Below are 9644 nucleotides of genomic sequence, written 5' to 3'. Positions count from 1 at the left end.
TTTACTTAAATAGAAGGTAATGACAAATCTGGAGGCCCTTCAGTCAAGACCGACTTGTTTGACATCTGGGAAAAATACCAACCTACCATATTTGCAGTCATCAAGGAAAGCAGAGAGTGGAGGAGACCTGCATTTCCAAGGCAAATAGTAAATAAAATCATCAGCAAGGCCCATAAGCAGACTAAAAGTCCTGCCCAGAGAGCCAGATCAGCTGGAGTAGCCTGTATTAGGACTAGCCACAGGTTCCCTCCAGCCCTGGGGCGTACATGGACCAGACAGCAGTTGACAACCCTGAATAAGAACTGGGAACAGAGATAGGTATAAAAGAACCTCCCGAGGAGAAACCAGACTCGCAGCAGTTTGTAAGAGGAGCTGCACTTGGACTCGTAATCCACCAAATAATGAGCAGTGAGCAATGTGGCTGTGTAGATAAAACATGGAGGCTGAACACAAGGCAGCGGCAGGACATCAGGTGGGTGGTAAAGGAGGAAAGAAATGAACACCTGCACCAAGCTCTGGCATTTCTCTTAATGGTTGCTGTGAGATGGCCACCCGGTGAGAGGAGAAACCCCCCCCTGCTGTGCCTTGTTCAGGAATGCTCTTACCAGTGTGGGCACTTGGGAGCCTTCTGTGAAGATGGGTTCAGTTCAGGGCTGGGCCATCTCAGGGCAGACTTTGTTCATCTTATGACTAATACACAGTTTTCTTAGCCCAAAGAAAGCAGGCACATACCATGCCGTCCCAGTCCGGGAGGGCAAACAAACAAATTAATGCTTGTATCAAGATATTTTGCTCTGTATAGGACAAAATCTCTTAACTGTTCAAGGCCAGACTGTTCTGCGGATTTTAGATTTTTCCCTCTGGAAAGTCTTGCGTCATTTCTCTCCTCTGATTCTTCTTAAAACTTATAGTCTGAACATCTCATCTTTTTGTCAGCATTACTAAAGCCCAGATGGACTACAGTGGCCAGAACACTTGGTATGCTTGGGTGAACTGCTAGCTCCACCACTGTAAGTGATTTTCAATACTTGATACAGTTTAATACTGTAAGGCCTGCTAAAGTAGATTACAGATGGGTATAATACAAGTCAGGGCAGGCTCCAGGTCAGCAATCCCTCCGCAAAGACCAACTTCAAAGACCAGGATTCCTCCTGCCCCAAGCCCAGCTGATACCCGCAGTCCCATCCCTGAACTGATACCCCAGAAATCCCGTTTTCTGAAGGTGATGCTCTGCACCCTCAGAGGGGACTTCTGTGAGGAGGCCACTTTTGTTTGAACGCTCTGGGATTTCCTGGGACTTTTGCTTGCAGCCAGCTGGCACCTCTCCTGAAGCAGCACACACTCGCTAAGGAGAGAACAGGGGCCCCCCAGCCAGGGACCATTTCTGGTCAACACTCCCTGACAGGGCTGAGAGACAATGAGGCCCTTCAGGGCTAAATCTTGAGAGTCACAACCATCTCCTCTGCCAAGGACATCACTAATTCCTGGCGGTGGCTTGATTCCATAAGCGGCTCAGTGAGGTGACTTTCCAGGTCACCAGCTAATTGCAGGTGAAGTGCCAGTGACTGTCTCCAGCAGGAGAGAAAGTTGGGAGCTCTGGGGGAAGAAAGGGTGTAAAACGTGTTTGCTCAGCTCCCTTGAGCTGAGCCAGCTCCCCCCGGGCAGCTAAAGGGAGGTGAGAAAGGGCTGGGTGGCTTGCAAAAAGCTGAGTCCCGCAGTCTCTGCAGCCTGGATGATCCTGGGACGCCACCACCACTGAGCCAGACAGGAGGACGCACTCAGCCTGGCCCATGGGTGGTCGTTTTAAATCTCCTGGTCTCCCCACAACCCCTGGCTATTTGTGTGCTGGAGAGGAGGAGGAGGAGGAGGTAGGCAGGGGACTGAATATTCCCTACACATCTCCTTTGAGTCTTGCCCGTGGCTGGTGGCTTCAAGAGCCAGCACATGGCTAAACCAACACCCCTACTGCCCTTCCTGTGAGGGGCCCCTCAGCATTTCCCCACCTCTGTGAAACGGTGAGGGGCGAACAGAGCTCTCCGAAACACCATGATGGAGAAACCGTGATTAAAAAACAATCCCCCTTCTTCCAGCGTCTGGCGTTCCTGAGAGGAAACCACCCTGGGCTCCCCCCTGCTCGCTGGAGTTGGGAGCAGTGAGTAATGCTCACAGGCTTCCCTGCCCGGCACCACATTCTTTTCTCCAGCATGTAATGGCCCAGAGGAGGAATAAACTGAGCTTTGCTGGAGCAGCCTGCAGAGTAGCTGTGCACACCACGGCCTTGCACCAGAGAGGCATCGGGAAGGGCTGTGAAAGGCTCAGCCTCATTTTATTGGGGGGGCTGTTTGCCTGGAACAGCAAGTGAAATAGGAAGAAAGCAGAAAAAACCCCACCCTGCAAAGTGTTAGTTAACAGAAAGCATCACCTGCTGTGCTCTGGAGCATAAAAATCAGTCTGGCCCCCCTGCACCCAACAGCTCTGCACCAGCCTGTCGCTCACCCTCTCCCTGTGCCCACACCTCTGCCGCTCTGAGCTGCTCTTGGCCCCCAGCGTTTGCTGCTCTCTGGTTTCTCCCTCACCATCACCTTCACCTCTTCTGTTCTTTGTGTCTCCACACATTTTTGCACAGCAATCAGTGACCATTGCAGGGAGGGCTGAAGAAAGGTGCCCCGTTTCTTTCTCTATTGCCATCATCTCTTCTGGCCTCCTGGCCTTTTTCCTGGCCCGCTCCCACCAGCTCCCTCTGCCACTGCCTCCTTCTCACCCCATTTCCCCAAGACCTCAGGTTATAAGCCCAATTTGAGCCTTGCTCCAACCCATTTCACCTCTCCTGTTGCAAACTGGTGCTTCCAGTAACTCATCTGCCCAACCCAGTGTCTGCACCTACAGCCCTGCCAGGCTCCTACTGCACCTGGGGCAGCCAGGAGGGAGGATGGGGAGATGAAGGGCAGAAACCGGCAGGTCCACCCTGAATACACCATGATGCCGGAACAGGATGAGGCCAGGCAGAGGATTAAAGAGCTGAAGGAGCCTGTTCCCTGCCTTTCATCTGCTCTGAGTATGACACAATCACAGCCATTAGCTCTTCAAAGACAGGCAGCTTGGAGGAGCCTTGGGAAGCCAGCAAGCCTGCAAGCGAGGCTCCAAGGAGCAGTTTGCTGGAGTTGGCAACGCGCAGTGTCACCTGGCTTTGCTCTTCCTGCACCCTGACCTGGCAGCCTCGGTCCTGTCTCCTTCCTTCTGCAGCAGCAGCTCCTGCTCCTGGGGCTCACAGGCTTTGCTGTGCCCAACAGGGTCTCAGCTCCCAGCACGGCTTTGGGAGGGTCCCCATGGTGGCTACTCCTCATGAAACTGGAAATTTGATCCATCAAACAAGGCTGAAGCTTCACAGAAGGTTCAGAAGCCCAGAGGATGGGGACAGGGCCAGGCAGCTGTGCAAACCTCCTTCCTGGCAGGGGCTGGGCTACAGGCAGGTATCTGCGCTGCCCATAGCAAGTCCTGGAGCTGTAGGTGTCACCCACCCTGCAAGAGCTTTCTTCCTTCCCACACCCTTTTCCCAGCCCCACCCCTGCCCAGCCATATGTAACAGCCCACTAGCCTTGCTTTCTAAAGTCAATTTTTTCCACTTCACAAGACTTTCTCCAGCTTTCACCTGAAAGCTGCTCCACCCAGCCAGGAGTCTGCCAGAGAGCATGAGTCTCCCAGCCCAAAGCCAGGCCTCCCTCCCCAGGCAAGCCCAGAACAGGACAGACAAGCTCAGGCATCTGGTGCAGGGAGAAGAGGGCACAGTGGCCCATGGGCTAGCGAGGGCTGCAGACTAGCCAAAGGAGCCTTGGCAAACAAAAAGGCAGCTGCTTTGGCATGTTCATGGCACCACCACCACCCCCCACTTGCTTTCATCAGGCCAAAGCTGGTGGTGCTGCAGTGCTAAGGCAGCATTTCAGCAGTGCAGTGGGATCCCCACTAAACCCAGCTCCCCCTCACCCACAGTGGCACTATCTGGAGAGCTCCAGCCCAGGGGGCAAGCTGTGGAGACCTGCAGGGCTGGCAGGCTCAGCTCAGCCCTGCTCTATCACCACAAGCCAGCCCACAGCACCAGGGTCAGATAGCTGACCTGTGCAGCCTGGCAAGGCTAGATCAGGGCATGGAGCAACTGTCAAAAAGCAGCACAGAAGGAAGAAAAATGAACCATCAACACCAGTCAAGCCTCTATGGTGTGCACTTTTATTTGAACTGGTCTTAAGTCAGTGTACAGGTAGCCCCTCCCTCCCCCACATACTGGCAGCACCTCTCGTATACCCTGCGGGGGACTGTAAAGCCTTCATTTCACATCTATCACTGGGGAACACAGCCTGCTTGCTTGACAAATCGAAGAGAAAAGGATCAAGTGTGTTTTGTTTTTAAGGCGGAAAGATACAAAAAGACACTTGTTGGGTTACATAATTTACAGACAAGCAATTATAACCTAACACCAGTAACTGGCATCGGCTCCCTCCGAGCTGGGCTGTTGCCTTCACAGAGGCGAGTAACTTCCTGTAACAATGCATTATAACAATATTTGGAATGACTATTAAAAAAAGAAACAAATGTACAATCAAAGTCCTCAGATGCATTGTAGAACTTTGGGGGCGTTCGCTCCAACATGTTTCGTTTTAAGACTGCTGCTGACACCTTCACCATTCCAGTTTTTTAATCCTGAGTCAAGCGCCAAAAAAAAAACAAATAAAGCCATGCCAATCTCGTCTTGTTTTATGCGCATTTATGGGTTTCATTTCATCACAAGGGTGTGGGTGTTGGTAACAGTCCGGTTTAGAAGCATTTGCGGTGGACAATGGAGGGTCCGGATTCATCGTACTCCTGCTTGCTGATCCACATCTGCTGGAAGGTGGACAGGGAGGCCAGGATGGAGCCTCCGATCCAGACAGAGTACTTGCGCTCAGGTGGGGCAATGATCTGCAGGAGAGAACATCAGTCAGAGGCACAGCGTCATACAACCCTCACTGCCCACGCACGGCCCCACAGGACAGAGCTGCCAAATTCCCTTATCTAGCCTTGGCCAAGATACCACGAAGCCCAAAACCAGGCTGAAGACAGGCTCCCACACCCACCTCCCTCCTACCTTTGCAGCCAGTATTTACACTAATCCCATTATTCATGTGGCTGGGCGGATGCCATCGTGCCCAGAGCAACACCGCTAAGGCTGCACCAGCTACACAAATACAGTTTCTATCTCTTCTAGCAGGAGTTGATCTTATTCCCCTCCGCCTGCTCTGCGTTTCAGCATGAACAGGGGTTTGAGAAGTTCCTCTGACTCCATCCTACCTTGATTTTCATTGTGCTGGGTGCCAGGGCTGTGATCTCCTTCTGCATCCTGTCAGCAATGCCGGGGTACATTGTGGTACCGCCAGACAGCACTGTGTTGGCATACAGGTCCTTACGGATATCCACATCGCACTTCATGATGGAGTTGAAGGTAGTTTCATGGATACCACAGGACTCCATACCTGTGAGGAAGAAGCAGATCTTGAGTCAGCAAGGGCTCAGACACAGTCAAGAAAACCTGAGGAGCTACTAGAGGCAACCAAAAGACCGGCAGCCCCTTCAGTGGGAAGGCACTAGAAAGCCCAACAGGCTCAACCTCCTGTTCTACTGTCCCAAGCTCCTTTAACAACTTTAGGCTGTGTGGGAAGTGAGTCTAACTGCTGGGACAGCACAGTCCTTGCTATGGACCAGCAGCAAAGCGGTAAGTGGCTGCCACAGTCTCCAGGTCACCCTTTACAGAAAGGAACACTGAGGAGCACAGGGTATCCTAGAAAAGTCTGACTTACCCAAGAAAGATGGCTGGAAGAGGGCCTCAGGGCACCTGAACCTCTCATTGCCAATGGTGATGACCTGGCCATCAGGGAGTTCATAGCTCTTCTCCAGGGAGGAGCTAGAGGCAGCTGTGGCCATCTCCTGCTCAAAATCCAGGGCGACATAGCACAGCTTCTCCTTGATGTCACGCACAATTTCTCTCTCGGCTGTGGTGGTGAAGCTGTAGCCTCTCTCTGTCAGGATCTTCATGAGGTAGTCCGTCAGGTCACGGCCAGCCAGATCCAGACGGAGGATGGCATGGGGGAGGGCATAACCTTCGTAGATGGGCACAGTGTGGGTAACACCATCACCAGAGTCCATCACAATACCAGTGGTACGACCAGAGGCATACAGGGACAACACAGCCTGGATGGCTACATACATGGCTGGGGTGTTGAAGGTCTCGAACATGATCTAGGGAGAGAAAAGAAGGAGTTGAGTCAACAGCAAAACCCAGGGTTCTCTCTACAGGTCCACACCAAGTCCATGCAAGTGGTTTTACTTTTGTCCCTAGGTAAGAGTCATCTCTCCACTCCCCCTTGAAGTCCATGCTTCTCTTGCCTGGTCTCCACCCACACCTGTCAGGCCAGAGGCTGAGCAGGGACACCACCAACCACCAGACCCATCCATGTGTCACAGCAAGGAACAAAACAAACGCCAAGTAAACTACAGTACAGTCACTCAAAGCTGGTAAATGGATTAGTGTGTCTAGTCAGAAACAGCAGTTAGACAAGTTGCTAGTTCAGTCTCAGAGAAAGCCAGCTTAGAAGAGGCAAACAAAACCTGTCAAGGTCCAGCAAAGAGGAGACTCAGGTCAGGAAAGGAAAACCCTGTGAAGATGGCAAAAAGGGAGAATAGTGGTGAAGGAGGAGAGAGGACAACATGGAAGAGGAGAGCTGGCCTGCAGCAACATCTGCTGTAGCTCCAAGCTCCGGAGTTTTACACACCTGTGTCATCTTCTCTCTGTTGGCTTTGGGGTTCAGGGGAGCCTCTGTGAGCAGCACAGGGTGCTCCTCAGGGGCTACTCTCAGCTCGTTGTAAAAAGTGTGGTGCCAGATCTTCTCCATGTCATCCCAGTTGGTGACAATACCGTGTTCAATGGGGTACTTCAGGGTCAGGATACCTCTTTTGCTCTGGGCTTCATCACCAACATAGCTGTCTTTCTGGCCCATACCAACCATCACACCCTGCACAACAAAGAATGAGCAGTTAAGTACAGCTGAAGGGCAAACCCCACTGGGTGGGGGGCTTTTCCCAAAGCCAGGTCTCCAGTCACTGGCCCCGCTCTATCAAGAAAGCCAACTGCTCCAACAGACATTGCACAAAAACTCTGCAGGAGGCTGTATTCCCCCACCAGCTGTGTTGCAGTGCAGAAGCCTCTTGTGTTATAAAGCGTAATAAAAGGGCTCCTAGAAGCCCAATGCCTCTAGGGGAACCGCTTCCACCAAAACCTCCCTTTTGTCCGATAATAGACACCCCAGCCACCTACCTGATGTCTGGGACGACCCACGATGGATGGGAAGACAGCACGGGGGGCATCGTCCCCTGCGAAACCGGCCTTGCACATACCGGAACCATTGTCAACGACGAGCGCGGCAATATCATCATCCATGGCTGGCTGCGGAAGGAGAAGAGGGGAAAAAAAAAAAGAGAAGACATGAGCATCACCGGTCTCACCCACCAGCCACCGAGCCCCGGGCAGGGAAGGGAAGGCGATGCCGCCAAGGCCTTCCCCACCCATTTCCTTCCTGCCGGCGCGGCACCGCTTCGCCCGGCGCCCGCTAGAGGGTGCGACGCCTTCCAGATCCCGGCGCCGCACGGATTTGGGACAAAGGAAGTCCCTGCGCCCTCTTGCATTATTACCATAAAAGGCAATGGATGGAGCACGCCGCGCCTCGCCCGCCAGTTTTTGGGGGGACCCTGGCGGCCACTCCCCCTCCCGGCCGGGTGGGTGTGGCTGCCACACCCCAGCACCCCACCGTGTGCCAGCCAGCGCGGCTCGACGCCTCGCCCGGCTCTGCGCCTCTGCGGGTCCTGGAGCCGCCCCAAAAAGCTCTCCCGGAGCCTCAGATGGCCACTGCGAGGAGCCACGGCTAGGGGAGCAGTACCCACCTCACCCAGCCCGCTCGCCAAGCGGGAGCAGGGCTCTGCCCCATGGAACGGGTGGGATTAAAGCCAGGGTCTTATGCAATTGCCGCACGCCCCGAGGAGGGCGAGCTCAGCTCCGGCGCCGCCGACAGCTCGGGTTTAATCCGCTGGCAAAGCGGGATGGGGGAGGGCGGCGGCAGCTGCCGGCACATATGCCAGCCCCGCACAGGGCAGCCTGGGACGTGTAGTCCTGCCCGGAGCGGGCAGCCTGCCTGCACAAGGGCACCGCCGCTGCCTGGGCACACGGGGGCTTTTCTCCTTCTCCCACCCCCCACACACCCGTGTACATGCAGCTTTTGTTCCGATGCAACAACCTCACCCTGGGGAAGGGGGGTGCCGCCCCCCTTCCCCTACAAGAAAAAGCCACCGGGGCCGTTTACATGGACCCGGGCGGGGGGGGGGGCTGAACGACCGCGCCCCTTCCCAGCGGGAGACAACGCCCCCAGGCCCAGCCGCACCGCGGGCCCCCCAAACCCCCCCCAACGGCGGCTGGGGGAGGGGGACAGCGCGGAGCAGACAAAGCCCCGCGCCCCATTCCTCCCCCTCCCGCCGCTCCCCGGGACACAATAGCCGAGCCGCCCGCTCCTCCCGGCCCCCAGCAATCCTCTTACGAGGCGGATTAACCCCACGAGCAGCAGGGGGGCGAACCCCCCCCCAAGCAAGCAGCACTCCCAAACTGTTATTAAACCGACATCTCCTCCTACATCCTTTAAAACACCGCAGCGCACGGCGGGCCGGGCTGCCCCCCCCCCCAGCAAACAAAGGGCGCCCCGGCAGCGGGCACGCCATCTTCTCACAACCGGAATTAAACTAATATTAATAATAGCAACGATTTAACGGTGGAACGCGGAGAAGAGCGCGCACACACACATATATTTTCCCTCCTCCTCGGTCCCGCTCACCTTCGGGGAGTTGCGCGGTCAGAGCCGGGGCGGGTGGCGCGAGGCGGCGGTGGCGGGAGCGGGGCGCGCGCGCGCAGGAAGCAGGCAGAGCTCGCGGCGGCTCCCGCCCGCCGCCCGCCCCGCCTTTTATGGGGCCGCCGCCGCCGCCGCCTCGCCATAAAAGGAAACTTTCGGAGCGCGCGGCTCTGATTGGCCGCCGCCGCCGCCTCCCCGCCTCGTGCCGCCCCGCCTTCCCCCCGGCGCGCGCGGCAGCACCGCCCCGCCCCGCCCCGGCGCGCGGCAGCGCCCCCCGCCCTGCGAAGAGGAAAAAAAAAATAAAATATTGGGGGGCGGGGGGGGCAAAGCAAATCTGGGGTGCGGGGTGTGTGTGTGTTGTGGGTGAGCACCCTCCGCAGTTTCACTCTGCTTTGCTGGGGAAGGGGGCGGTTGCCCCCGTGCTCGCCCCCCCCCCCCCCCCGGGGGTCGCGGTGGCCCGGTCGCCCCCCCCCCCCCGAAGGGAACCGCCGCAACCCGCACACAAACCCCCGCGTGTGGGGGGTCCCGGCCCGTCCAACCCCCCCCGGGCTGTGCGGGAGGCGGGCGAGCAGCGGCAGCCCCCCCCCCCACCCCCCCCAGGAAAGAAAGGGGGTCCCCCCCGGGGGCAACATGCTGCAGGACCCTGGCGTGTGTGTGTATTGGGGGGGGGGTTGGCTCCTGCCTGCTCCTGCCTGCAGCGCTGCCCATCACCCTGGCCTTGGGGAGGGC

At 56.3% G+C, this 9644-nt stretch overlaps 1 protein-coding gene across 2 annotated transcripts; it reads right to left on the bottom strand.

The window, feature by feature from the left end:
- Positions 1-4198: 4198 nt before the first annotated feature.
- Positions 4199-9023, bottom strand: ACTB (actin beta). 2 transcript variants are annotated; one of them, XM_074885665.1, is made up of 6 exons: positions 8901-9023; positions 7340-7468; positions 6798-7037; positions 5826-6264; positions 5320-5501; positions 4199-4950 (listed from the first exon to the last, which is right to left on the bottom strand). In XM_074885665.1, the coding sequence occupies exons 2-6, from the start codon at positions 7460-7462 to the stop codon at positions 4807-4809; spliced, it is 1128 nt and encodes a 375-aa protein (XP_074741766.1). In that variant the 5' UTR covers positions 7463-7468; positions 8901-9023; the 3' UTR covers positions 4199-4806. The 2 variants fall into 2 exon arrangements, with proteins under 2 accessions (XP_074741766.1, XP_074741767.1); XM_074885666.1 differs by lacking the exons at positions 7340-7468; positions 8901-9023 and adding an exon at positions 6634-6680 and having other exon boundaries at positions 6798-6891.
- Positions 9024-9644: the final 621 nt, after the last annotated feature.

Source organism: Strix uralensis, chromosome 16 (genome assembly GCF_047716275.1).
Source record: "Strix uralensis isolate ZFMK-TIS-50842 chromosome 16, bStrUra1, whole genome shotgun sequence".
NCBI classification, from domain to species: Eukaryota; Metazoa; Chordata; class Aves; order Strigiformes; family Strigidae; genus Strix; species Strix uralensis.
Note: the sequence above shows the minus strand (reverse complement) of the source record. Positions and strands in the feature narration are given on the sequence as shown.

Bases quoted from the DNA above. Each gene is read 5' to 3' on its own strand.
- ACTB (XM_074885665.1), bottom strand. From the start codon at position 7,462: ATGGATGATGATATTGCCGCGCTCGTCGTTGACAATGGTTCCGGTATG. The intron at 7,038-7,339 runs GTAGGTGGCTGG...TTTGTTGTGCAG, and splicing joins TGGGTCGTCCCAGACATCAG to GGTGTGATGGTTGGTATGGG. The intron at 4,951-5,319 runs GTAGGATGGAGT...TCTCTCCTGCAG, and splicing joins CCAGCACAATGAAAATCAAG to ATCATTGCCCCACCTGAGCG.